General features: G+C 51.6%; 10 protein-coding genes across 10 annotated transcripts; 7 read left to right on the forward strand and 3 right to left on the reverse strand.

The window, feature by feature from the left end:
- Positions 1 to 1,660: 1,660 nt before the first annotated feature.
- On the forward strand, positions 1,661 to 3,057 carry N7477_002227 (glycoside hydrolase family 16 protein; the record flags this gene model as incomplete). The annotated part of the gene is made up of 3 exons (XM_056963890.1): positions 1,661 to 2,032; positions 2,116 to 2,543; positions 2,940 to 3,057. 3 exons carry the CDS (start codon positions 1,661 to 1,663, stop codon positions 3,055 to 3,057), a joined length of 918 nt encoding a protein of 305 aa, XP_056823843.1.
- A 927-nt stretch (positions 3,058 to 3,984) lies between these two features.
- On the reverse strand, positions 3,985 to 5,364 carry N7477_002228 (uncharacterized protein; the record flags this gene model as incomplete). The annotated part of the gene is made up of 1 exon (XM_056963891.1): positions 3,985 to 5,364. The coding sequence occupies one exon, from the start codon at positions 5,362 to 5,364 to the stop codon at positions 3,985 to 3,987; it is 1,380 nt and encodes a 459-aa protein (XP_056823844.1).
- A 191-nt stretch (positions 5,365 to 5,555) lies between these two features.
- On the forward strand, positions 5,556 to 7,124 carry N7477_002229 (threonine--tRNA ligase MST1; the record flags this gene model as incomplete). The annotated part of the gene is made up of 3 exons (XM_056963892.1): positions 5,556 to 5,999; positions 6,068 to 6,803; positions 6,853 to 7,124. The coding sequence occupies 3 exons, from the start codon at positions 5,556 to 5,558 to the stop codon at positions 7,122 to 7,124; spliced, it is 1,452 nt and encodes a 483-aa protein (XP_056823845.1).
- Positions 7,125 to 7,656: 532 nt separating this feature from the next.
- N7477_002230 (2-isopropylmalate synthase) lies at positions 7,657 to 9,762 on the forward strand (the record flags this gene model as incomplete). The annotated part of the gene is made up of 5 exons (XM_056963893.1): positions 7,657 to 8,491; positions 8,547 to 8,571; positions 8,628 to 8,795; positions 8,846 to 9,542; positions 9,607 to 9,762. The coding sequence occupies 5 exons, from the start codon at positions 7,657 to 7,659 to the stop codon at positions 9,760 to 9,762; spliced, it is 1,881 nt and encodes a 626-aa protein (XP_056823846.1).
- Positions 9,763 to 10,487: 725 nt separating this feature from the next.
- On the reverse strand, positions 10,488 to 11,705 carry N7477_002231 (sulfatase family protein; the record flags this gene model as incomplete). The annotated part of the gene is made up of 1 exon (XM_056963894.1): positions 10,488 to 11,705. One exon carries the CDS (start codon positions 11,703 to 11,705, stop codon positions 10,488 to 10,490), a length of 1,218 nt encoding a protein of 405 aa, XP_056823847.1.
- A 1,011-nt stretch (positions 11,706 to 12,716) lies between these two features.
- Positions 12,717 to 18,641, reverse strand: N7477_002232 (putative AMP binding domain protein; the record flags this gene model as incomplete). Its single annotated transcript, XM_056963895.1, has 4 exons — positions 12,717 to 13,698; positions 13,752 to 18,380; positions 18,499 to 18,521; positions 18,582 to 18,641. The coding sequence occupies 4 exons, from the start codon at positions 18,639 to 18,641 to the stop codon at positions 12,717 to 12,719; spliced, it is 5,694 nt and encodes a 1,897-aa protein (XP_056823848.1).
- A 759-nt stretch (positions 18,642 to 19,400) lies between these two features.
- Positions 19,401 to 20,739, forward strand: N7477_002233 (40S ribosomal protein uS7). The gene is made up of 3 exons (XM_056963896.1): positions 19,401 to 19,606; positions 19,885 to 20,326; positions 20,475 to 20,739. Exons 1-3 carry the CDS (start codon positions 19,473 to 19,475, stop codon positions 20,532 to 20,534), a joined length of 636 nt encoding a protein of 211 aa, XP_056823849.1. The 5' UTR covers positions 19,401 to 19,472; the 3' UTR covers positions 20,535 to 20,739.
- Positions 20,740 to 21,147: 408 nt separating this feature from the next.
- On the forward strand, positions 21,148 to 23,643 carry N7477_002234 (SDA1 family protein; the record flags this gene model as incomplete). The annotated part of the gene is made up of 4 exons (XM_056963897.1): positions 21,148 to 21,194; positions 21,304 to 21,339; positions 21,411 to 21,698; positions 21,762 to 23,643. 4 exons carry the CDS (start codon positions 21,148 to 21,150, stop codon positions 23,641 to 23,643), a joined length of 2,253 nt encoding a protein of 750 aa, XP_056823850.1.
- Positions 23,644 to 24,398: 755 nt separating this feature from the next.
- N7477_002235 (uncharacterized protein) lies at positions 24,399 to 25,037 on the forward strand (the record flags this gene model as incomplete). The annotated part of the gene is made up of 1 exon (XM_056963898.1): positions 24,399 to 25,037. The coding sequence occupies one exon, from the start codon at positions 24,399 to 24,401 to the stop codon at positions 25,035 to 25,037; it is 639 nt and encodes a 212-aa protein (XP_056823851.1).
- A 1,245-nt stretch (positions 25,038 to 26,282) lies between these two features.
- Positions 26,283 to 26,969, forward strand: N7477_002236 (uncharacterized protein; the record flags this gene model as incomplete). The annotated part of the gene is made up of 1 exon (XM_056963899.1): positions 26,283 to 26,969. The coding sequence occupies one exon, from the start codon at positions 26,283 to 26,285 to the stop codon at positions 26,967 to 26,969; it is 687 nt and encodes a 228-aa protein (XP_056823852.1).
- Positions 26,970 to 27,004: the final 35 nt, after the last annotated feature.

Here is a 27,004-nt window from a genome sequence, read left to right on the forward strand (position 1 = left end):
TAGTCTCAGTGTGAACCTACATCAAGAGATCATTATGTAGTGGAAAAGCTCACGTTCTGGTGATTGCCGACAAGGTCGCCGTATTCGCCAGATTGAGGAGGCTGAGATCGGTGCCAGGTCCGTCAGGTGACAAGACTCGTATCGGGCTCAGACATGGTTTCAATGTGATATTAATAGCACGGCAGGTCATTCATGCAAAAATAACCCGCGCAGAGGACAAGAAAAAGGCGAACCGTGGAAAATCGGCAACCCGGCAAAGCTCAGCCTCATCCACTAGCGACCAGAAACAGAGAGAAGGAAAAAAAGTAACTGGAAGACACACGGCGTACTCCGAGCACGTCAGTCATGGAAGCCAAGCATTTGCCCCTGCGCCAACCCCTAGGCGGCCCGGTTCTTTATTGCTAGTACCTGGGCTAAGACCCTAAGACTGAGAAGGGAAACTTGAGGGGGGGAGGCGTGAGGCTACGAAGAGTTCACAATGAAGTTGTCTCTCATCGGATCTACTCGGTTTCCGCTCTCCGTCCGGGGATACGGTCGCATCGGCGCTAGGAGCCATGTGCACGGGCCGTGGGGTTGACTTGATGTGCTCGTACGCGAGGGAAGACGCCATCAAAGTCAACCTTCAATACCCCTGAGTCAGGCCCTCCAATATAGGGTATACGTGGTGAAAGGTGCCGACTACCAGGTCACGCACCACCAAGGGAACAAAAAGTGATCCCTCACGCAGAGCGGTACGACATGGATCAGGGTTCACCAGTTCAGCCCCCCCCCCCCAGTTTTTTCTGCTACAGTTCATATGATTGATTTTCTTTTTCATTTGCCCTTGTTTCAGTCTTAGAACGGGCAGTGGAAGTGGACCCCATCCGGGACTCGGGTTGGGCCTCGCTTATAGTAATCACTTTCGGGATCCAAGTTGCTCAGGAACTAGGACCCTAGGGTGGCCGTAGTGTCAGAAAACCCACTTCTGCATTGGCGAACTATGGGCCGCATCTTCACCGCATGATGGGTCGCTTTGTATGCTCTAAATAAATCCGGGTCCCAAGTCAGGTAATCCTGCTGACTGGAACCCTGGACGATGGTTCCAGGGTTCAGTGCTGTGAGCAGGATGTACAAGATCGGCGCGATCGGCTTGTGAGGGAGGTTGAAAAGTGATGGGTTGATAAAGTCTGGGGAAATGAAGGAGGAAGGGGGCAGGGAATAGACTAAGGGCGTTCACCCGTGTGTGCATGGGGTGTATTAGTGTACGCGGTGTCTCACCCTCGACGTGAGACCAGTCATGGTGGACGAAGCGGCTGCTCAGGAGGACTCCACTGATTCTCGGTGGGCGCCTACAACCGTGTTGCCACGCCGATGGCCAATGGCAGTACTGGAAATCAACGCGAACTGGGTCCAGCGGCCCCTCTCCAAGGCCAATCCTCAGCCTCCTCCATTTTTACAGTACTATCGTCTGACTACAGAAAATGTCGACCACGATAGGGAAAAAAAAAAGTACAAGTAGACACCTCAACCCACCTGCACTATCTTCAGATGCACTGTCTTTTGATATAAAGAGTTTCCTTCCCCCGTATTTATTGATCTTTTCATCCAACACTCTCGTTACTGTGTCCATTGCTCTTTGTACTTTGGCTTGTTTGCTTATCACACATTGTATACGTTGAACATGCCTTCGTTCATCAAGTTCGCTGCCGCGGCTCTAGCCGTCGCCGCTCCCCTGGCTTCCGCCCAGACCTACACAAGCTGCAACCCTCTCGAGAAGACCTGCCCTGCGGATGCTGGTAGCACCGAGTCTCATCTGAGCTTTGACTTCACCCAGTCCGGTTCTCTCGACCAGTGGACTACTACTGCTGGTACTGTCAACACCGGTGCCAACGGCGCCGAGTTCACTCTCGCCAAGCGTGGTGATGCTCCCACCATTGAGACCGACTTTTATATTCTCTTCGGGGAGATTTCCGTTACCATGAAGGCCGCCCCCGGTCAGGGTGTGGTCAGCTCCATCGTGTTCGAGTCCGATGACCTCGATGAGATCGATTGGGTAAGTTCAAACTATGTGGCAAACACGTTTTTTTTTATTTTTTATTTTCTTCATGCGCATTCCTAACCTCCTTGGCTGTGTAGGAAGCTCTCGGCGGTGACACCACCCAGATTGAGACCAATTACTTCGGCAAGGGTGACACCACCACCTATGACCGCGCCACTTGGCCGGCGGTGTCTGACCCCCAGAACACCTGGCACACTTACACGGTCTCGTGGCAGGAGGATGCCACCACCTGGTCCGTTGATGGCAATGTGGTCCGTACCCTGAACTACGCCGATGCCCAGAGCGGTACCCGCTACCCCCAGACCCCCATGCGCATCCGCATCGGTATCTGGGCCGGTGGTGATCCCAGCAATGGCGAGGGTACCATTGAGTGGGCTGGCGGTGAGACCAACTACGCTGGTTGCCCCTACACCATGTACGTCAAGAACATCGACATTGTCAACGCCAACCCCGCCGAGAGCTACACCTGGACCGACAACTCCGGCTCGTACCAGAGCATCAAGAAGTCGGGTGCCGCAGCCTTGAGCCAATCTTCGGCCAGCGAGACCTCCTCTTCCACCTCTTCTTCCTCCTCTTCCTCCTCTTCCTCTTCTTCCTCCTCTTCCTCCACCACCAGCTCCACTGAGTCCAAGACCCCGACCGAGACCTCGACCATTGCCACGACCCTGGCTACTACCACCCAGACCTCCACCGCTGCTCGCACCACCGCTGGCTCGACCACTGGCTCTTCGTCCAAGGCCTCCACCACTGGATCCTCTACCGCCGGTTCCAGCTCCAGGGCTGGCTCTAGCTCCAGCTCCAGCGCCGGGTCCAGCTCGAACGCCGGCTCTGGCTCCACTAGCGACTCGGCCTCCAGCACTGCTGGCCATGGCTCCAGTACAACCGCTGGTTCCGGTTCCAGCTCCAGCTCTCGCAGCAGCAGCGCCGCCACTAGCTCCCCGGTCTTCAACGCCGCGACTACCGTGGCTGTTGGCCCTCTCGGCCTTCTGGCTCTGCTCGCAGCTTTCATCCAGCTTTAAAAAGCCTAATCACGTCTGATGAAGCAAACGGGCTGGAACCGGATGGGAATGAGGATGCCTTTTTGGATTTTGAGCCTTTCTTATGATGTACTTTTTTTTTGATCCTGTGGTCTCAATTGTGTATTGTGGAGATCCGGGATAGTTGATGTTTGCGATTTATGCCTACGCCCCCCCATGTATCTAGTACGAGCCACTTAGAGCTTAATGTCCTACGGGATTTACAATTTCTATACCTGAACCTGAACCTGAACTCGGTATCCCAATATTGCGTGTAGCACTAGAATCAAACTTCAGATGGATCACACCGTATCTGTACAGTCGATCTGACGCAAGGCACAGCGTACATAGCCAGCCTCGGTGACATGGGTAACTCCAGCATGTACGCCATTCAGTTCGCAGTACACAGTACGCAATTCGCAGAAGGCAGAAAGCCGAGTGGAACCAGATCAAAATCCCTCTGAACCAACTTGACCAAGTTTTTAAATGTCATCAATTGACTCTACCCGAACCATGGAACCAGAGGAGAACCCTTCTAGAGGGTGCAAATATCCCTCAAGAACTCATCGGAATATTGAATTGAAGCTCGGAAGAACAGATTTCCTTGGCAAACTCGTCAATTGTAGTGCGATTGGCCTGAGCGCACACACTAGAAATGCGTTCCGTGGTTATAGTGGGCCGGAGCTTGAAAGTGGGATTGTGTCGTTTATGGGGCATGTGTAGCCGAGGTGTGGATGATCCAAAGTACTGTCCTTTCTTTTTGCGATGTGTGGTTCTAGAAAGAGTGGGAAAACAAGGAATTGAAGAAATAAAAAAAAAAAAAGAAGGAACCGTTCCGTGATGTCTTTGTATTCGTATCTCGTGAATCATGAGCAAAATATCCCCCGGCTTAACACCACACGTTACGTAGATGAACACATTTTAATGCATTTACCATAGTGATCCTGACCTCGCTCGCTGTTCTCCTAATTGCTTCGCTAATCTTGACACCTCATCCGCTACAGGCCGATGATGTGTCGCCGCAAGTCTGAGTAAAGCAAGGGTTGGCTGGGGGGCATCACTTTCGCCTTTCTCGGTCTGACCTGAAGATGAACGTGCGCCAAAAGCATAGCTCGATAACGAGTTCAGCATATACTGAATTCCTCCATTCTCGTTTCCATTTTCGTTTCCAATCCCATCTCCATGTCTTTTCCCACCAGCTAGGGCGGCTCTCCTCTCGCGCGCGACAATCCCATCCACAGCTTCGAGGTGATCATCTAATGTACTGAAGCGCGTAACTAGAGAATCCGCTTTCGTCTTGAGTTGACTGCGCAGTCGATCCAGGTATTGTGCTCTCCGATGGAACTGTGCCGCGAGACGAGTATCTCTTGCGATAGACGGGGGCCCGGCTTCCTGTGGCGGGGAAGATAGGAGACTGTCGATCGCGGAGCGGAGGTCAGCGCGGAGGGAATCAAATTCCCAAGTTGCAGCGCGGAGGGCAGCGTCGCTGCCTGTGAATTCGAGGTTCAGGGCATTGCGGACATCTGGGTGGGATGATTGGAGGGTTTGGTGGAGGTCGGAGAGCATGTTTGTGCTTTCTTGGAGAACGTGAGTTAATGGAGTGAGGGTTGAGAGGGTGGCGGTGAAGATTGATTCGAGGTTGTTTTGTGCGGTTATGAGAGTGTTTTCTGGGGTCGCCATTGGAGTTGATGGAGATACTGGACGTGGCACTAGGGGTTTGCAGCTATCGGGGTAGGTGGATTTGATGATGGAATAGTCGCAGAAGAAGGGTTGAAATTGTTGGATGAGTTCCGGGAGGACGAGGAGGTGGAGGATGCCGGCGATCAGTAGGCTGTTGATGGTCATTCGGAGCAAAGTCATGCACAATCTTGCGAGCTTTGATTTGAAGCTGGGAGATTGGTGCTCCGAGGCCTTGGACTTGGACTTGGCTGTCGAACTACTATCTGGATCTTGCTGTTCTTCTTGCGGTGTTGACTTGGGCAACACCTTGCGACGCTTTCGTATACCAGATTGGTCGTTTGGATGCAATGGCGCGACCCATGATGCCTCTGAGATGGGCATTTCGCATATAGAGGGCATGATAAGCTCTGGGCCAGTCAGAGTCCATGATGAGGAAGATAGAGACTCTGTTGAGTCTGTCTTGCTGCTTCTTCCATGGCCCTTGTGTCGCTTTTCATTGAGTAGTGGAGTAGGGCTTGCTGGATCGTGATCTTTGGGGTCTTTCTCCTTGGACGTAGTGGATGTTGTAGGCGACGCTATCACCCATGACTCTCCCAGCGCGGAGCGATCTGGGGTCTGCGGTTCCGCCATGGCGCACTAAGCATATTCCGGCGGAAAATACGCTTCAGATCGGTGAACTTTCAGTGATATGAACGCGAATGTGACTCTTCGACCTGTCATGTGGAACATGGAATGGAGGCGCGTAGTCGATGTTTATGCGCAAAGCGGTGGGGAAGCAAAGCGGGATCGGCAAGAAGTCCTGAAGATTCTCTGCAACAACCATGCGCCCATTCATCCGGTTGCGATCGAGCCTCTACACTCGGCCTATTGTTAACAGGTGCTTGAGTCTGCCGTCAACACAATTACGATGGCTTTCAATCACAGAAAAGCGCAATTGCTCGTGCGCTGATGCCGCCAACGGTCGACCCGAAGCTCCGACATTACCCCCCAACGATCATCGAGCTCTAGGAACATCCCAAGAGCTTTTCACCTCGTCCATCTACACCCCTGGCTCCCCACTCTTCCTTCCGAACGGCACGCATGTCATCAATAAGCTCATATCCTTCCTTCGCGCCCAATACTTGCAATACGGCTTCCGTGAAGTTTTGACCCCGACCATCTACAAACGATCCCTCTGGGAGGTATCAGGCCACTGGCAGAATTACAAGGATGACATGTACGAAGTGACAGGTCGTGGAGCGACGGGGAGACAGAAGGCGAAGTCGGTGAAGACGAATCGTACGGCCTCAAGCCGATGAATTGCCCGGGTCACTGTCTGCTATTCAAATCGCAGAACCACTCGTATCGTGAGATGCCAGTGCGCTATGCCGATTTTAGCCCACTGCACCGGAATGAAGTTTCTGGCTCATTGACTGGGCTCACTCGCGTCCGTCGCTTCCACCAGGACGATGGCCACATTTTCTGCCGACCGCAGCAGATCAAGTCGGAGATCGCATCAGCATTAGGTTTCGTGGACATGGCAATGAAGACATTCGGACTCGGGCCTTACCGATTGGTGCTTTCCACTCGGCCGGAGACTGATTTCATTGGGAGCATCGAGATGTGGGACAACGCCGAGGGACAGCTGCGCGATGCCTTGGACAGCACAGGGCGTGAGTGGGCATTGAATGAAGGAGATGGTGCATTTTACGGGCCGAAGATCGACATCCAGCTTCAGGACCAGGCGGGTAAATACCATCAGCTCTCGACCATTCAGCTTGACATGAACTTGCCTCGACGATTTGAGCTTGAATATCAGGTTGCTGAAGGTGAGGAAGACTACAACCCAGCAACTCCCGGAGTGGCTACACCTGTCTTGGTGCATCGCGCTATCTTTGGTTCACTCGAACGGTTCCTCGCTCTCTTGATTGAGCATCACGGTGGCCATTGGCCCTTCTGGCTATCCCCTCGCCAAGCCATCATTTTGACTGTCAACCAGGATGATGCAGTTGTGCGACACGCGCAGGATGCAGCTGCCAAGTTCTCCGGATTCCGCGCCTTGGTGAACGATGGCAATGCAGCCCCACCGCGTCCATTGTCCTCGGCCGACTCTACTTTCCTGGTTGACGTCGATAGTAGCGCACAAAGTCTCAGGCAAGAAGATTCAGCGAGCTAAACAGATGAAGTATAACCTGATCTTCGTCCTCGGACCTCGTGACATTGCCGGCGGCGGCATCACACTCGATCTGACTGGACAAATGCAAAGCAAGACCGATGGGGAAGGTCAGGACTTCCATACACTGATTCGTGAACGACTTGGAGAAGACGCATTGCAGAACCCTCGGGCGGTGAAAATGCAGGTAAATGAGGTGCATCAGTTGCTGGTGCAGCTTGAAAAGAGCTTCCTATGAGCATTGGACAGGACTGTACTATATTCAACTGTATACTAATGAGAGATCCACAATGCGTTCCACAATGACTTTATATCATCGCGGTTAAATGCGGAGGGAAATGCCACCTCAGGCGCCCACAGCTCCGAGTTCGGATGCGATCGTTGGCTGATGTCGTGACACGCAAGAGATGGACGCCTTGTGCACCACCACAAATCTTGCATTGTAGCCGTATCCAGTCTAACTAGAACGAAAGGAATCATTCTATCTACTCTACAAACACTTTGACTCGGCGCAGATCGCATCTCAGCCAGGACTTAAATATCACGTGACTCCGTCATCGGAGTTTTCGGCGTCATCGACGATCGCGCGCCCTTTTGAGTCACATTTCGCTTCATTGGCATCATAATTTCTTCAGAAATCAAAAGGGACTGCGATTCTTTTTCTGAGAACATATCTGTGTCTTCCTCCTGGTCAGACCTGACTGCGTCTGCCCTGTCAAATTGACTATTATCGTTCTCTTATCAATCCCTCCCCGCCATACCCCGCCACGATGCCGATGCTCAAAGATCCGTCGTCAAAATACAAGCCCTTCAAGCCTCTGAATTTGAAAAACCGCACATGGCCCGACAAGACCATCACCAAGGCCCCGCGCTGGTTGGCCACCGATCTGCGAGATGGCAACCAGTCTCTCCCCGACCCTATGGACGGCGAGCAAAAGTACAAGTTCTTCAAGATGCTCGTCGAAATTGGCTACAAGGAAATTGAAGTCTCATTCCCCTCCGCCTCACAAACCGATTTCGACTTCACTCGTCGCCTCGTGGAGGAGCCTGGCCTCACCCCGGATGATGTTTGCCTGCAAGTTCTCGCCCCGTGTCGTGAGGATCTCATCCGCCGCACCGTCGACTCCCTTAAGGGTGCCAAGAAGGCTATTCTGCACATCTACCTTGCCACCAGCCCGTGCTTCCGTCGCATTGTCTTTAACATGACCAGGGAACAGAGTCTGAAGAGAGCTGTCGAGTGTACCAAATATGCTCGCTCAATTACTAAGGATGATCCCTCCCAGGCTGGCACGGATTGGCAGCTGGAGTTCTCACCCGAGACCTTCTCAGATACAGAGCCTGACTTTGCTGTCGAGGTTTGCGAGGCTGTCAAGGCTGCTTGGGAGCCCACTGTTGAAAAGCCTATCATCTTCAACTTGCCCGCTACCGTCGAGATGTCTACCCCCAACGTTTACGCCGATCAGATTGAATACTTCTGCAACAACATGACGGAGCGCGAGAAGTTTGTTGTTTCTCTTCACCCTCACAACGATCGTGGCTGTGCTGTTGCTGCCGCTGAATTGGCCCAGATGGCTGGTGCTCAGCGTGTTGAGGGAACTGTCCTCGGTAGGTCAAGATATGGGCACTCAAGATGCAAATTATGCTGACAGACATTTCTTAGGAAATGGAGAACGAACTGGAAATGTGTATGTCATTTCAATGATCGTGTATTCACCTGGACAATTTTGCTGACTTTGCATAGCGATTTGGTCACTCTTGCTCTAAACCTGTACACCCAGGGTGTCTCACCAAACGTTGACTACTCCGATATCAACTCTGTTATCAAGGTTGTGGAAGAGAGCACTAAGATTCCCGTCAACGAGCGTTGGCCCTATGCTGGTGCTCTGGTTACCAGCGCTTTCAGTGGAAGGTTTGTTTTGGTTTTCCAAAGTGTACGATCTTATATTAACCCTTCTGCAGTCACCAAGATGCTATTAAGAAGGGCTTCGCCCTGCGCGAGGGCGCCACTGACAACGACGAATGGGTCATCCCGTACCTGCCTCTGGATCCCCAAGATATCGGCCGCACATACGAGGCCGTTATCCGAGTCAACTCCCAGAGTGGCAAGGGTGGTGCCGCCTGGGTCATCCTGCGTAGTCTGGAGCTGGATCTCCCTCGTGCCCTGCAGGTCGAATTCAGCAAGATTGTGCAGACCGAGACTGAAAGGTGTAACCGCGAGCTCCGTCCCAGCGAGATTGTCAACCTCTTCGAGGAGTCATATCACCTCAAGTCAAACCCCCGCTTCAACCTCATCGACTACAACATCACCACAGACCGTTCCCAGTCCCCTGCTCCTCCGGAGCCTGGTAAGGCTCTTAACACTAAGAACATGAAGCGTCGCTTCACCGGTGTTGTCGAGATCGACAACGTTCAGCACGCTATCACCGGTATTGGTCCTGGTGCTCTTTCCTCTCTCGCCGCGGCTCTGGCTACCCTTGGTATCGATCTCGATGTTATCGACTACAAGGAACACTCTATTGGTCTCGGTCGTGACGTGAAGGCCGCAACTTACATCCAATGCTCAGCAGCCGGTAGCAAGGAGCGCGTATGGGGTGTCGGCATCAGTGCCGATGTGGTCCAGGCCTCTCTTGTCGCCCTGCTCAGCGCCGCCAGCTCAGTAAGTTTCTGATCATTCAGAGTGTGCCCTTTTGGAAAGAAACACCAGCTTACGCGTATCATAGTTCCTCACCTCATCTGCTGGTTCCCCGGCTCCTTTCCGTCCCATCCGCTCAAACACCCTTACCAACGAAGACCTTCGGGCTCTCGAGCAGTTGACCGCTTCCGACGCGGCGACTGCTAACGGCGGCTCTCGGCCAAGGTCAACATCGAGCAGTTGACCAAGGCGGCTGAGAGCCAGTAAGCCTTTAAAAGTGTGTTATTATCATGTCAGCAGTAGCTAATGCATATATCATTCGATGATCTTGAATATCAGCAATTTACAAGTTGAACAAATCACAATTCAGGAAGTCAGCAATGGCATAGACATTAGCTTATATCTTGAATAATTCTACCGCGCTAAAAGCCAGTAGTTGACGATTCCACGACATTACTGCCCATGTTTCTTTTCTCCCTTGGACAAATCACCATTGGAACAGATTATGCCAATCCCATCCCTGTCTTGTCTTTTCTCCACCGCTATATACATTGAACTTCTGAGGTCCCTCAGATGGAATGATATAGCCGAGTTCACAAGCCGAAAAGGACACCTTTGGCTGATTCGCATAAAACTCGTCATACTCGGACTCTAGCGCCTCGGCGAGAGTATTCACCTTGCCTCCGGTGTGCATTTGACGCCAGGGGTATCGGCAAACGTCGCCCTTGCAGGACTTGAGAACCATCATCATGGCATCGAGACGGTGAATGATTTGAGGTAGCTCGCGATTGGCGATCTTTTAGTCTGTGTGTTTTGCTGGATGGGCAGCCAGGTTGACAGTCTGGTAAGAGTCATCCTGGTGGTATGTCAGTTTGGTTCATGGCGACAAAAGAGAAAGCCTCACCTTGAGGTCATAGAATTCAAGTTCATTTGTGCACCATACGGAGTAGTACAAATTGTAGTCGTCGATCAACCGGATTCCCTTATAAGTATTGTTTTTGTAGCTGTTGCCGACTTGGTTGTCCTTGTCGCTAGCATAGCCGTAGATACCCTCAGGCACAACCAGAACCCAGTACGCGATGGCGACATGTTCCGTCTTCTCATCCGTATCGCTGGTCCGTAATATCCTCGGGATAGCTTTTCCATCGAGTCCCTCCCTTGTAGCTTTGGCAAGGATAAGAAGGTCGGTGCAAGATCTGTGTGGCTAGTGACGGCGTCGAAGGTCTGGTTCTCGGGGAGACCAGGGCCACGAACAATCAATGGGACATTAATATCGGTTTCTGTTGTTATAAGTACAGGCAACACTCGTGCATTGAGCACAAACTTACCAAACCCGCAGTTCTTCCCTGGCTGCATACGGTGTTGACCTAGATGATGACTATTATCGGTCGAATAAAAGATATAATTATTATCCAGCTCGCCCACCTTCTCAAGCTTATCAATCAGCCTCTCAATCAGATCATCCACGGCTTGCAACGCACGCAACCGACACCTCTGGAAGAGATCGATATAATCAATCTCCTTCTGGCTCAACTCGGGAATATTCTCAAACCAGCTCACAGCCCCGTCAACCAACTTATTGAAACTTGCATCGCGAGGCGCCGTGTGATGGTTGAAGAGATTCGCATGGCGAGGTGCATACTCCGGCCGTCCGAACCAAGTAGCATCACGCTCTGGACTATGCGATCCGTTTGCATGTGGCGCATTAGAAGCCACTGTCAACATCCACGGACGATCCAGCTTCAGCGCCTCATCAAAGAAGCCCGCAGCCTTGTCAGCAATAATGTCGATTGAGTAGTTCCCATTGTAATTGACAGGAGGTTGCCCATTACGAGTCATCCGCGCATAGTAGTAGCGATATGTCCAGGGGTCGAGGAGAAAGTCAGACCCGTTGAAGCCTCGTACGTAGGGCTTGTTGTAAATTTGTTCGGTGTGGCTGTTCCACAGCTTGCCCACGTAGTACGTGTTGTACCCTGCGTCTTGCATCCAGGGTGGAAGATAGTTATCGTTCCAGCCGGCTGATACCACTTTGGGGTAGCCACCGTAGGGGGCTGAGACGTCGGTCACATTGGTGTTATGTAGCATGTGGCCGGTCCAGAGGTTGCCGCGTGAAGGACAACATAGGGCGACGGAGCAGTAGTGTTTGGGATATGTGACTCCTTTTTGGACGAGAAGAGACTTGGCCATATTCGTTGCAAATTAACTGGGCGTGAATGGATTGAGTCACTTGTAGCTTAGGCATATGTTCTAATCCTCCCACATACTTGCCTTGGTCGTCCGTCAGGATGAACAGGATGTTGGGGCTTTTGGCCACGGCCAATGTGGCGAATAGCAAAACTGTGAGTATGAGGTTCATGCCGCGATGTATATGACAAGGCTGGAGAAGAAGCCTTGATCTCGAGGACAGGAGCAGCGCTCTATATAGCTGGCCAGCTACGCGAGCTAGAGATCACTATACCGGTCCTTGCAGAACAAGACCTCTTGTCTCATTTCTCCACCCGATCACATGGAGCGACAAGGCTCCGTGATCGTGCAAAATTCATTGCTGTAGCAAGTCAAGTAAGATTGGAATTTCCGCTGATCGGCGGCCGCGGAAAAGGTGTGCACAGGTTTGGTGGTCAATCATGCGGAAAGAAGGATAGAGGATACACAAAGACGCTTTCTTGTCGTATTCTGTGTCCCTCAGAAGCATGCCAAGAGTCAAAGTGTCGATTGCGAGATATGCAGGTGGATGATGCCAGTGGATGGTAAAAGGGTGGGCCGCCATCACGTCTTCAGTGGGGTCAAATTTCCTACCCCCAAGTGAATCTAGCTGGGACCATCGTATTGCGTGCTGCCATATTCAATCTCACGGTGATGTCACAGGCACTACGCGCCGAGGTAAGAATATATTGGTATACCGATCGGATGTGGGTAGTGGGTATGATATGTACAGCAGGAACGCACATGCAGAAAAAGTAAGTCACTGCAAGGATGAGGTATTGGGATAAAATGGAGGGGATTGAATAAATAAATAACGATAAAAGGCCAATGAACAAGATGAAGTAGGAACAAGAAAGATCTCGCAAGATGAAGCAATGCACTTCGAAAGTTTTCAAGCTTTTTGCTCTGGTTCACAGTACGGACACAATGGATGGGTGGAGAAATTGCCATGTACAAGACCCACGCCGTAGATCGTAACCACGAATAGATGATGAGTTAAGCCCCATAGCCACTTCCGTCATAACGGTTCTGTGCGGAGCCATGGTGAGCGTCCTGGCCGCCCTCGTCTCCGAGTGCAGACTGGTACATTAGGGCTTCCTGGGCCCAATCATCGTTTAATGCGCTGTCTTGGGTGCCCGGTCGATACTCATTGTGCGCAGGGCCTGAATCATGGTCATACGGGTCGGGTTGTTGATGAGTATGCGCATCCCGTCCTGTCGAGAGTTGCTCAGGATCGAATGAGGACTCGACAGGAGTGTTGATGATGTCAAAGCTGAATCGGAAATCACGGGTCGGTCCTGGCTCGCCAGTGGCTGGCGGAGGAGGAGCATGAGGATCCGCTAGGTCGAAATAGTGATCATCTTCTGCAGAGTGAATAGTGGCTGACAGCGGTTCCTGAATAAAGGGCACTGTAGAAGTCGCCGAAGAAACTTGAGCTGCAGACACATGGCTGTCTGCTCGAGTATCAAGCTCTGGCAGTGTAGGGCGAGCGGACATATGACCCTGATGATCCGGATGATCCTGGAAATCATGATAATCTTGATGCCCTTCCAGAGTTGCCTCGCGTTCGTGTTCCGGAGCCATGATGGCAGGCGACTGTAGTAGCGCAGGTATCTCCGTATCAGGGTTCATGGTCGACCTCCTCATGCTGTTGCCCATCGTACTTCCGGGCTTCGAGCTTCGGCTGGCGCGGTGTTGCATCATGTCGGCGAACGGATGGTCCTCCATATCCCGGATGCTGAATTGCGCGATAGTACGCAACTTGCGGGTCACCCAGGATGCCAGGACCTTTCCACGCTGCTTCTCACCGAGACGCGAACGAGGGAAGTCACCAGTGGAGACAAAAGCGACGATGTCCGCAATTACCTGGTGCTCGTTCAAAATTGCATCAACAATGACCGGGACGAGAGATGCGAGGAACGACTTGCGAGTAACCTCAACCACGACCACAATCAAGCCACCTGCTTGGAATATAGCACTATTGAGAGAAGTTAGTAAATAGTCGACTCGTAGGGATTTTTTGAGACCTACCATCCTCCCTTCATGATATTACGGTGGCATCTCTCGACAGAGTTTTCAATATCCATGGGGAAGTGGTTCAAGCCGTTGACCTCAAAGGTCTCACCGATGTTTCCAAGCACGAACAGCACCTGCATTTCCACGGGCTGGCCTCCAGGTCCGATGGGACGGGTAACTGTATGGAGGAAACCTAGATCTCCAGTGCGGACGTAAGGCACGCTGGGATCTCCGTCGAGAACTCGGCCATTCATTCTCTCGGAGTCGAACTCCTGCTTAGATTTGTAGAAGCCCTGGGCACAGGCATCGGATTGGACCCAGATCTCGCCATATTCTCCGACATGGGCAAGAGTGCAGGTCTCTGGATTGACAATAGCAATTTGGGTGTTGACTGGCACCATGCCAGAGTCCTGGAGCAAGAGAGCTGTTGGGTCGGCGTCAGGGTCCACGGGGTAGATCAGACCACGACGAAGACTGCGGATGTCGAGATATAGCTCGATCGGCTCAATGCACATATAAGATCTCGTCACAATCATTGGGTTGAGAACATGCGAGTACACGACATTAATTGCAGTACGGTCCAGGCTGGCGGAAGCAAAGTGCAGGCGCACCTTCTGGTAGATATCAGTCCTGGGTCGACCTTCGGCAGATATCATCAGGTTCTTCATTTCTTGCAACTGGAAGCCTTTGCCTGCCATGGAGCTGATTGCATAATCCAACATCTGACTCGTAGCATAAGTGTCCTTGATCTTGTAGCGGGAAAGCGTCACGAAGAGTGTCATTGGGTTCTGAGCGAAGTCGACAGGCGAAACGAGGTAGGTAGGGGCGCCGACATAGATACCCATCAAACAGGTGTGTAGGAATCCGAGACCCAGAGTACTGCGTACACTACCCAACACAGGTCTCATGCTTGTCATTTGACATGTCTCTTTTTGCACCTTGCACATACCCATGATGGTGTCATGGCCGATCTGAACAGAGATACGGCGCTGGTCCGGCGTCCAGTAGGTCCAAATCAAAGCCGGCTGGTTGGCTTGGAGCCATGTATCCTTCATGGTGTAACCGAGCTCGCGACAGCCATGAGACTGCTTCGACGGCTTTGTCGTGTTGTAAATGGCTGGCACACCAATGCGAAGGACCTGCGCTGATTGCTTGATGTGCTGAGAAACGAGCTTTTGTCGCATGACATGGTCGACTTCGGTGTTCACAATGATAGCCTTGACTTTGAAATCACTGATAACATGCAGGAAAGCGGGCGCATCCTCCGACAGACGGTTTTGATCAATCGGAGCCATTGGGATGACAACAACACCCAGACAGAAACAAGCGTGGATGGCGTACACGTATTCCTCTGAATGAGTGTACATCAAGACTAGATGATCTCCGGGCCGAACCTTAACCTTGTTCTTCAGATAGGTTGCGACCGCAGAAACCTTCTGATCAAACTTCTTCCAGGTAATCCCCTTGCCTTCTTTACCACGCCCGTCGATAGAGCAATAGGCTAGCTCTTCGGCCTGGCGAGAGATACGCCACTGAAGAAGATCGACAATAGACTTGAAACTGTTAAGAGGGGTGGAGGTACGGTCGTCCATGACAACATCACGATAGTCAACACCCGAGTACTGCTTTTCTTGGTAGGCGAGGGTTTCCTGTCTCGAGGCCAATGCGATTGGAGACCAGATACCTCCCTCGGGGTCCACGCCGACCGGCAGATTCAGCACCGAACGCTCCACGCCGAACTTTACATGCACAGCCTGCAGCATGCCAGCCTCGAAGTCTTTGCGACAAAGCATATTGCCGATTTCCCGTCTTCCGTTCTTGGTCACGCGAGGAAGAGAGTTCGGGGCCGTGAGGAGCACACAATAGACGCGCAAGTGATGCTCCTGGTACAAAACCTCCATACAGCGCTCGGCAAGCGAGTCAAGAAGAACAGAGTCCAGTTGTCTCGGAGGCCCGCCAGATGTTGTTGGTGCTGTTGAGGCAGCAAATGACTCCAACACAATGACTGGCAGATGCTCATCGTTTACAAACACATCAAATGCTGTGCAATCGTGGATCTTGGGCACCTTCTTCAACAGGCTGACAACCAAGTGTTGGACAAAGAAGTATCGATGCTCGACAATTTCTTGGCCGTGCTCAACCCACTCCACCTTCTGGCGCAATCGGTCTTCGTACAGACCCAGAATAAACACTCGTCCTTCGATCACGCAGCCTAGAAGACCAGTGCGTAGGAATTCGGGCTCAACTAGAATTGGAGTGGGGTTGGCGTCTTCGAATTTATAAGGTCGAGCATGGAAGATCGCTTCTGTGTGTTTGGGCAACGCCCAGAAGCCTCCAGATAATGAAGGCGAGTCTACCCAAATTTCACCAATAACATTGGGTGTGCACAAGAGATTTGTCTCTGGGTCAACGACAGCCAATGTCGCGTCGGGGATTGGGTAACCGAAGGCACCGATACGGACAGCATGGGGCATGCTACTAGCGTACTTGCGGGCATCTTCACCCATGGCCAAGACGACAACCTCATTGCTCTTGAGAGCTTCCTTGTCAAGAAGCACCTCGCTCAGCTCATTTTTGGCAGTTTCCTCGGGTGCTGATATACGAGACGCACCACCGAGCAGACTGCTACCAAAGCCAGTGTTGGTCCCGGACTTTTCGAGTTTGGCGTCGTTTTTTTTGACCCCATCGCGGATGGCTGGGTCCATTTCGTGCGTCAAGGAGCATCCCATCCGCTCTTCTCCACCAAGCCAGTCACGCACACTGATGACCATACCACCGTGCTCGGGCAAGCAAAGCATTGGAGATACAATTTCTCTAGCCCGAGGGTTCCTCATCGGGCGCAGCCATCTGTCGGAAAGAATTTCGTGGAATTCAGGATCGAGAGTGAGTGTATCGATAAGGCAGAGTTTGACGCTGCTGAAGTTAGGCTCTGAGTTCTTTTTGTAGTGCCGAGTCGACATCGGATCTTGCTGGTAGTTATACGCCGCGATTTTGAGGCCAGAGTAATCGGCAGCCATAATTGTCGCTCGGTATTTGGTGATTAAGTGAGCATAAAGACCGGGGGTCTCAACAGCTCGGTCCTCGTGGTAGACGGTGGTATGCCCGCCATATACAGTCAATAGAACACCTAAGATCATACCGATTCCCTGCCTTGGGTCGAGATAACTGATAATTGTTTCTCCCTTGGTCGCGTATTGTCTGGCACTCACATCAGTGGGTACTGTCGAAACCATTGCGCTCAGACAAGCCATTTGATGCATGATAGTTCGGTGGCTCATGACTACACCACGCATGTCCCCGGTGGGAGCGCGAGCAAACTCGATATAGGCCAGATCCGGGACAACAAGCGGAGGTGTATCGTCCTTCTTTTTTGGGTGAAAGCTGCCGAACTCGTTGGTCTTCCACCACTCAACTCCTCGCGGCCAGTTCAGTTTCTGTGCAGTGATGTCACGTTGGAAGCCCTTTAAATTGTTCTCCGTGGTCAAAGCCAAATGCGCCTGGGTGGAGGTGAGCACCAAATTGAGGGACTGGTAATCATCTAGACTGTTAATGGGGACCGCAACAACTCCGGCAATAAAACAACCCATAAGAGCGACTGCAAACTCGATAACCTCAGTGTCGCGATAGATCAGGGCGACTCGGTCACCGCGGTACAAGTTACTTTTGTCCCGGACGACCTGAGCAACCTTCTCCGCGCGACTAGCCAGCTTGTCCCATGTTATAGATGCGATCTCTTTTCCTTTCTGGTCCAGCACCCAGTATGCTGGCTGTTTCGGGTGAGCTCGCGCGCGGTGTCGGAGAACTGCTGGAATATTTTCGAAATTGGACATGGGTATATTTTTGTCATGGGGATCATTGACCGCAAAGGGAATATCACGCGGCTCTAGAGGCAGTAAATGCTCGATAGTCGGCCCATGCTGGAGATCTGAGGCGGGGATGAACGGCGGGGCCATGTTGGCTGTAGGCGAGAAAGCTTCCCCGGACTGGGAATAACGGTGAAATCCACCACCATAGCTCTCTCGATAGTCATCATGCTGCTGGCCGGCAAAGTCTGAGAAGTACCCCTGCTGGGAATCAAGCATTGTCGACTGTCGCGTGGCCCCACTCGAAGCCGGATCGTAGCCACCATCGTAAACCCCCATTCCATCATCCGCGTACTCGGGCTGATAGGTATAATCCGGCTGCGCATAAACTTGCTGAGCTTCCGGGTTGAAAGCGTAGCTCTGGCTCATCAAAGTCGCGGTTCTAGAGCCATCTGGGCCGGGCGCTCCTAGGGCCCCCGGTCTGGGGAGAAAGAGGGAATCATAGGATCCCGATGATGGCGTTCGATCATGAGCTTGTAACATGCCATTGCTGTCTCTATCAGATGCACCGAGTGCTCCAAGCTGTGCGCTTTGCCTGTCCCGATTGTATCCGAACCCTCCGCTGTTCGTAGAGGGCTCGTAGCCGCCAGCATGGGTTGGTGAAGCGATAGTAGGCTGAGATGATTCGGCGGTCGGCGGGCGAACACTCAGTATAGCAGGAGGAGCCATTTGTGAGCCATCTGATTGCTCTTCGTGGCCTGTCTGCGCATGGGTATTGATATCGAGGGCCTTGTTTGGGCCGAGGTACTGCGACAGCAGGAGGGTACGTCGCTTCTGATACCTACTCCATTGTTAGCCAGCAATTCGTGTGAAACATGCCACAGCTTAATCCGTGTCCACCAGGGTCCCATTATCTGTTCCCCGGGACTAGCTGAAGGGCGAGGATCGAGGCAGCTTACCCTTTTTGGGTGATTTCGCCATCCTGTCAAGCAAGATTCTGTCAGCGCAAAGTACCTTTGACGGGTGTCGAGATAATTCATACCTCCAATTCTTGGTCCAGGTCCTTCAACTTGGACTGGAGCTCCGGACTTTCTTCCGCCATTTGACCGGATGGAGTACGTCAATTCGAAAAGAGTGGATCGAAGACGCGGGGGGAGGAATGATGTTCAAGAACACCTCATCGCAGCTTCACTGTACAGTGGGGAAATATGGGAGGGTAATCCGTTGCCCCTGCTGATTGTCGAATTACCCGGAATTTGTACTTTGACAGGCAACGAATTGTCGTGTGTCTCGTCGAAGTCCACGAGCCGCAACGTCACCCGCACTTTCAGGGCGGTCAGAGGGAGCCGACCATTTCCAAGACAACAATCGAGGCAGTGAAATCCGCTTGTAAATCGGTGAAGGCTATTGGCAGATCTCACCTTACTTTGTCGAGGACTACGGTTGAGTTGGCACTGTGGCTTCTCAAATACCGATGAGAGGGGGAAGGGAGGGGAAGGGATCAGAGCTTGGGCAAAAGCACTCGGGACTGCAGGAACGCACAAACTTGTGTCGCCTGGTTAGAAAGGATTGAGAGACCTTCGTTTTAATAATAACCAAGGATATTTCCAAGCCCAGAACAGAGAAAATGACCAGTGCGTCCTACGTTCAAGGCTGCATATATCTCAATGATATGATACTTTAGACAAGTAGATATTAGTGGACCGAGACGGCGAACAAGGAACACTTTCTGCCTGAGGCATCAGACCAGCAACAATATCACATGACTTTGAGAGACTGATTGGCTGAGTCATCCTGCCCTAACTCACATGACCCCCACAACAGGGCTAAGCGAGCGCACCTCCAATTTCACTTGTGCTATCTCGACTGCCCGATCGTTCAACCTCACATCGCCAAACCCGGTTCCCTTCCATTCCCCTACGACACAGTCAACATGTCCGACAACGGGGACGTCGAGGTTGCGACCTTCACCTCCCTTCCCAAGGATGTCCTCGCCAACGAGGGCCAGGTCAAGCTCTTCAACAAGTGGAGCTACGAGGATGTCGAGATCCGCGACATCTCTCTGACGTGAGTGTCTCTTCTCTGTGAGGCCTGTCTTTTTGCGCGAGGATTGATTTGTGTGCGACGAGTCTCGCCGGCATCGCTGGTTTGTGGGACATGATTTTGCGCGGGTCAAAAAAATCAACATGCGTCGAAATTTTTGGCACACGCGGTCACGGGCTGTTGATTCTACTTCTTCCGATCGACTTGGGCACTGGAAGTCGGCGTTTCACCACAAACACAATTCTCGCTCAAAATGATAGACCAATTGCCGATGATTAGACATGCTGATCCAATTTTCACAGCGATTACATCCAGATCCGCTCCCCGGTCTGCATCTCCCACACCGCTGGCCGCTATGCCGCTAAGCGTTTCCGCAAGGCTCAGTGCCCCATCATCGAGCGTTTGACCAACTCCATCATGATGAACGGCCGCAACAACGGAAAGAAGCTCCTGGCTACCCGCATTGTCGCTCACGCCTTCGAGATCATCCACATCATGACCGACCAGAACCCCATCCAGGTTGCCGTTGACGCCATTGTCAACTGCGGTCCCCGTGAGGACTCCACCCGTATTGGTTCCGCCGGTACTGTCCGCCGCCAGGCTGTCGATGTCTCCCCTCTCCGCCGTGTCAACCAGTCCATCGCTCTCTTGACCATCGGTGCTCGCGAGGCCAGCTTCCGTAACATCAAGAGCGTCTCTGAGTGCCTTGCTGAGGAGCTGATCAACGCTGCCAAGGGTTCCTCCGTGAGTCTCCCCTCCTTCCCATCAGATTGTATCGAGTCGAGTTTCGAGTACGAACTCTGTGCTCGAGTCTCGGGACCGATCAGTTCAATAGTTTTATGCATTGTTCCATTCTATAAATATGATTCTAACTGTTGGTTCCTCGTTACAGAACAGCTACGCCATCAAGAAGAAGGACGAGCTCGAGCGTGTCGCCAAGAGCAACCGGTAAAGTGGGAGTTGGGATATCCGTTTCGACCTCTGTTTACGCATTATGGAGTGGACGGGGGGGTTTGTACCGGGATTCAGTCGATTTGTGTACGTCTACGTGTCTGTTGACTCAGTCACGGAGAAAGCACAATCCAAAAAGGAACGCAATTGGATGGCTTTCTCTGGGGTGGATGGAATGCATTGGCATGAAGACCTATGGCCAATTTTCTATATGAAAAAAAATTTCTGCCTCTTCAAATAACTTCGCACTTCTCTTGTAGTCATAAGATCTTTAAACTGGCTATCGATTATGCGAAGTGGCTGGTACAAAGGTCATGTAAAATTTTCAGCGAAAGAACTTTTCTCAACTATGGCATCTATAAAAATGAAGCGATCAATCAGACCAAGGAAAATCACCAAAGTAATCCGACAATACAAGTCTAAGAAACCAAACATAAAAATTATAAATCAGCAATTGCAGTCTCGATGCTCGTTGCGGTAGGGTGTGCTCCAGGCTTGTCCCGGGGTCGCTTATCGATACGAGAAAAAAAAAGTTTCGGAGAGGCCTCAAGTTGAGCCCGACCCCAACCTCCTTCCTCCAACCGCCACTTTATCTCCCCCAAGACACCTTCAAGATGGTGAAAAGAAAGCTCGGGGCCTTGGAAAAGGTCGAGGCTGACCTGTAAGTGCCTTTTATCTGCGACCGCCCGGTGCGCCCATGCTATGCTCTGGCTCGGACCGATCAGAGCCTTCGAGTCGGTCTATTGACACTTCATTTTCCCGCTTCATAGGCCCAACCTGCAGCACAAAATCCGCAGAGACCCTAAGTAAGTCATTTGAAACTCTCTCTTCATTTACTATAGTGTCATCATGCTAATTTGTATTCCGAACTGCTCAGGTCTTACGTCGAAGATTTCCGCGCCCAGCACTACCAGTATGAGTCGCATCGCGAAATCTTCATGGCCGCGCCCACTTCGGCCACCGATACCGGTATCATTTCACTCCGAGACTTGATCGACTTCATCTCTCATGTGGCCGATTGCTACCCGGATATCTTGAAAGAGTTTCCCCAGCAACTCACCGATCTTTTGATGCAGCACCACTTGGTGCTGCAGCCGGAGTTGAGGGAGAAGATTGTTGGAAGTCTGGTTCTTCTTAAAAAGAAAGAGTGTATTGATTCGGCAACGTACGCATGACCTGGAAGACTTGGTGTCATATTCGCTGTAGATTGTTGACTGATCTTCTACAGATTACTTCACACTCTGTTCCCTATACTCATTTCCACCCCGAGCAAGACCCTTCGTGCTCTTCTATTTCAGAAGATCTTATCTGAGCTTCGCACAGCAAATTCGAAGACTACCAACCACAAGCTCAACCGGACTATGCAAACTGTTCTCTTCAACTTGGTCACATCGGATCGCACATCTTCAAAAGCACTCTGGGCTATCAAAATCACCCGTGAGTTGTGGAAGCGTCAGATCTGGACCGATGCCAAGACTGTTGAGATCATGAAGGAGGCCAGTCTCTCCGAGAATGAGAAGGTCACTGCTGGTGGTGTACGCTTCTTCCTCGGGGGTGACCGAGAACGTGAAGAAATGGAGGACGAGGATAGTGACGCTGATGTCGATGTCGGTCGTATTAAGCATCAGCTTGGTATCAACAAGAAGACTAAAAAGAAGGCACGCGTTGCCGAGAAGGCCATGGCTCTTCACAAGAAGAAGGAGAAGAAGAAGGGCCAGCCTCATCCGTTGAACTTCTCAGCTCTTCACCTGCTGCACGACCCTCAAGGCTTTGCGGATAACCTCTTCACCAAGCACTTGAAGACTGCTAAGATCAACCAGCACAACAGGGAACACAAACTTCTTGTTATGCAGCTCGTCTCCCGTTTGGTGGGTTTGCACCAGTTGCACATTATGCCGCTGTATTCGTGGTTCCAGAAGTATCTCGTCCCAAAGGAAGCGAACGTGACTTCCTATCTCGCGTCACTTGCTCAGGCAACGCACGAGTTGGTGCCTCCGGATGTCCTCGAGCCTCTTATTCAAAAGATTGCCAACGAGTTCGTGTCTGAGGCCTCTGCTGGAGAGATTGCTTCCGCTGGTCTCAATGCCATTCGTGAAATTTGTGTTCGTCAGCCTCTTGCCATGAACGAGACCTTGTTGCAGGATCTCGTCATGTACAAGAAGAGTAAGGATAAGGGTGTGATGATGGCCGCTAAGGGTCTGCTCAGTCTCTACCGTAATGTTGGTGCCGACATGCTGAAGAAGCGCGATCGGGGTAAGGAGGCCGCCATGGGACTTCGTTCCGGTGACCGCGAGCAGAAGCGCTTCGGTCAGCAGGAGAATGGAGGAATCGAGGGTATCGAGCTTCTGGAGCAGTGGAAGGCGGAGGAGCGCCGCAAGAAACGCGAGGAAAATGGCCTGGACCCCGATGCCGAGGGTGGCTCCGATGAAGAGGAATCCGATTGGGATGCCTGGAACGTCGAGGATGACGAGGACAGTGATGATTCTGGCGGCTGGATCAACGTTGAAAGCGATGTAGAGATCGACTTCAGCGATTCTGAAGATGAGGGCAAGGATCGTCCGTCGAAGAAGGCTAAGCAGGAGGCTGAGGCCAAGAACTTCGAGGCTAAGGATGCTGAGAGCAAGAAGGAAGCCAACGAGGAAGTCAAAAAGATCTCCAAGCTGGCCACCACCCGCATTCTCACCCCGGCCGATTTGGCCAAGCTCGCCGAGCTCCGAGCTCAGGCGGCCATTGACTCCTCGATGCCCAAGGGCCGCCGTGCCCAGCTTGGTGACCGACACGTTGACGACGGTCTGACCGCCGAGGAGATTGAAGGTCTCGCTTCTCTGTCCAAGGGCAAATTGACGCGCGAGGAGCGTATTGCCCACGCACGTGAAGGCAAAACCGACCGCTCAGAGCACAAGAGTAAAGAGGCCAGGCGCAAGGAGCGCAAGGAGGAGCAGGGCAAGAGTACCACCAACAAGGAGAAGGCCCGCCGAAAGAACTTCCTCATGACTCTGGGCAAGGCACGAAGCAAGAACAAGCGCAGTCTGGTCGAGACCAGGGCTGTGTTGAAGGCGCATCACGACCGTGCCAAGAGAGGTGGAAAGAGAGGAAACTTGGGAAACTAGGCTTGCTGTTTCAGTACATACCTTGCACGAGTAGACAAAATAATGGCGATCTATCATGGGATCCGGCGTTGATGACATTGAATGCAATATACTTCGAATTTCGATTGCTGTTCCCTTGCCTCCTTTATCTGTCAAGATCCGTGTGTTGCCTCTTGTTCTATAGGTTCGTACTATAGCCATTATGATGAAAACCGGTAGTTTTATCATTTTAAAGTGTTTTTCGCAGCCTCCAGGCGGATGGGGGTACTGATAGATGATTCGCGGACCATCGCTCTGTATATATATATCTCTACGTCAAAAATGTCCAAGGGCTTCATTACCTATGGGTAGCATAACGGAAAAAGAATTTCTTGCCACGCTTTCTATAGAACTGAGCAGTTTTATGAAAGGTCATTACCAAGCTACACATCTATATTTAAGAGACCAAAATCTCACTGCTTACAGTATTTCAACAATCTGTATCAACTTGAACGCATGACACACGTGACCTTGACGATAGCCCTAAGCCCTTTCCAGAAAAGGCTTAAGTGAAAGCCCCCCTTTGTCGCGTCTCCCGTGACGGTGCCGCGTCGCGTTCCTAGCTGCATCATTTTGTTCTTATCTCTTCTCTTCCCTAGCAACCGACCCTCCCACTCCCATTTCCACCCTCACTCCCGCTTCCAACCCCTCCAACCCCTCCACACCCTCCAACTTCTCCACTCTCCATCCCCCCTTGCGTGGCTTCGATCATGCCTGCAGCCATGTCGCATTCGACGATGCCAGTATCCAACAGTACGTTGTCCAAGCGTCGACGCTTCCAGCCTGCCATCACCAGCTATTTCAACTCGGTGCCTGGTGAGCCTCACTTGCAGAATGGCAACATTGTATCACACAACCACTATGCGGCTGCCACCTATTCGCCGACGCCCATGGTGCCTGCCAAGGTGCAATCGTCCCTTATGTCCGTCGGCATGCGAGTGCGCAAGTCTGTTGCGGATGGATACAAAACCCAATTGGCAATGAAGGCCGACAAGACGATGCCACCTGCCACCGCCACTGAACCCACTTCCGTTCACCCTTTTTTCGGCAACAATGCCTACACCGAATTGGCACCCTTTTCCGGCCTCCCCAAATCCTCCCAAGAATACTCGGCCGACCATGTGATCAACGACGACGGAGATGCCTTCTCTCTCCCGCCAAGCAGCCAAGAGTCTGTTGGTTCCTGTGTTCCTTTTGGCCAAAAGCGATCATTTGAACATGACATCTTTGTCGACGACGACGCCTCTGAAGACGGTTTCAACGGACCCTCGCAAGATGCCCCCCCTCGGGCGTCGCATTCTCTCCCCGAGTCTGGGGCAGCGGCGACGAATTCTTGCTCTGCGCAGCTCAATGAGCCAACCCACTTTGGACCTTGATGATTTTGAAGAAGCATCTTTCCTCCGTCGCCGGGAAGAAGTTGATGCCGACTACAGCCGGATGGACTGTGCCTGAATGGCTTGAACTCTTTGATACTATTTGCTGCCACTGGATGGTACCGGCTACCTTGGTTGATCCAAGGCCCGCGACTGCGCTAACACCAAGCTCTCACACCAGGGGAGGCTTGGCTTCTTTTCCCTGTACTGAATTTCCTCTTTGAACTTGTATGACCACTTGATCTGTACTTATACCCATATTTGCTTCTGTCTTGTACCCATATTGCATGTATCATCAGTTCAATCATATTTTCCGCAGAGCGCGGAGTATCCCAATTGAAATATGCTAATATTATCGAAACCTGAAGAACAAAAACTCAATTCGAAGCATAGATTTGGCAGCTCTAGGAGTGCTTCTTACCGAGTGGGTCGCTTACATCCCGATGTGCAAGACCCACCGTCAAACTCATACAAATGGTGTAACGACGGGACGACACGAGGGGCCCCTCAGATTGACCAGAGAAACTACAATAAGATCTAAAACCCTAAAGTCAGAAGTCAGGAAATGGCTTGCAGTCACAGCCACATTGCAAGGCAAAAGTAAAACTCGCGGGATTTATCGTTTCTCCCAGGAATGTCAGCCCTGCAAGGATCTGCCCCAACTACTTACTTCCGACATGGCAGACATAAGAGGACGCGAACATCGAGTCTCACTCGGTCTGACAAGGTCAAGTGAGTCAATTAGACAGTATAACAGCACCGAGCGTGTCCGAGCCAAAGTGTAGTAGAGACTCGGTTCGCTCGGTTCCCGAAACCCGAATCTGCCATGTAACGTGGAGTCGAGGCTGGACAATAAAGTCAACTGATGTTAGAAGTTTGATGAATGTCATGCGTTTGGGATCTAAAGACCCACCGTGTGCAGGGGTTCATCGTGGCATCTACATGCGGAAATTCTGGTGTCGATCCAGCCCAGCTCGAGGGCAACATAGCAAACGGTGGGGTTTTCTGGAAACTATCTCACTGGATTGGGATTGGGTACCCTTAATGTCTTACAACTATCGATGCTACTTCAGATCTAAGTTGACTCGAATGCTCGATCTAGTCATCGAAGTTCGTCTGTCTCTCTCATCTATAAGAAAGACTTTTGGTCCCGATAGTCCTATCGAGTACTCATGTCGCGCTAATTCTGCTCGAACATCCTCCCACTTCTATAAGAACTTCAATCTTCAAGATAAATCACCCCCCAAAATGCTCTACAAACAAACCATCCTTTTCTCAGCCCTGGCCGTTGTGACCTATGCTACACCTACCCATCTCACCTCCCTCGCAATCCGCGACAACTACCCGACAAATATCGGCAACCCATCCTACTGCAAAAAAGTCGGAACATGCAACCCCGCAAATCTCCCCAACAGCCGAACCCAATGCACCGATGACGAGAAATTGACTTGCCAATACTACGGCTGCAACGTTGCTTGGTCCGAATGCCAAAATGCCAACAGCTTCGCATCTTGCTCCAGCGCGCTAAACCAATGCGAGCCAGTAGGAGGGCGACCGCTGTCCGAAAAAGACTGTGCGAAGATTTTCACGGGCTACGATGGTCGTGTCTGTATGGATTGTACGACGGGGACCAATGGGCGATGTCATATCAACCCGGAGGCATATAAGCAGTTTTCGGAAGGAGATGCGTGCAAGAAGTCCACTGAATTGTGTGTCAAGGAAGACGATTGTATGAATGCTCTTCTTGACTGCGAATATGTTGGGGGCGCGAAGATCAGCCAGGATCAGTGCAATTATGTGATTGTGGGGTCGAGTAATGAGACGGGGGTGCCGATGGAGGTCGCTTGTCAGGATTGTACTTCTTATCAAAATGGGATGTGCTTGCTGAATGAGATGAACCTTGCGATGTTTGAGAAGGATTACAAGCTTGTTTGAGGACACTTTTTGTTCGTTTATTTATGACTGGAGAT

The sequence above is a fragment of the Penicillium maclennaniae genome (assembly GCF_028827695.1).
Source record: "Penicillium maclennaniae strain IBT 15551 chromosome Unknown utg000003l:1.0-5670915.0:1.0-5674809.0, whole genome shotgun sequence".
NCBI lineage: Eukaryota > Fungi > Ascomycota > Eurotiomycetes > Eurotiales > Aspergillaceae > Penicillium > Penicillium maclennaniae.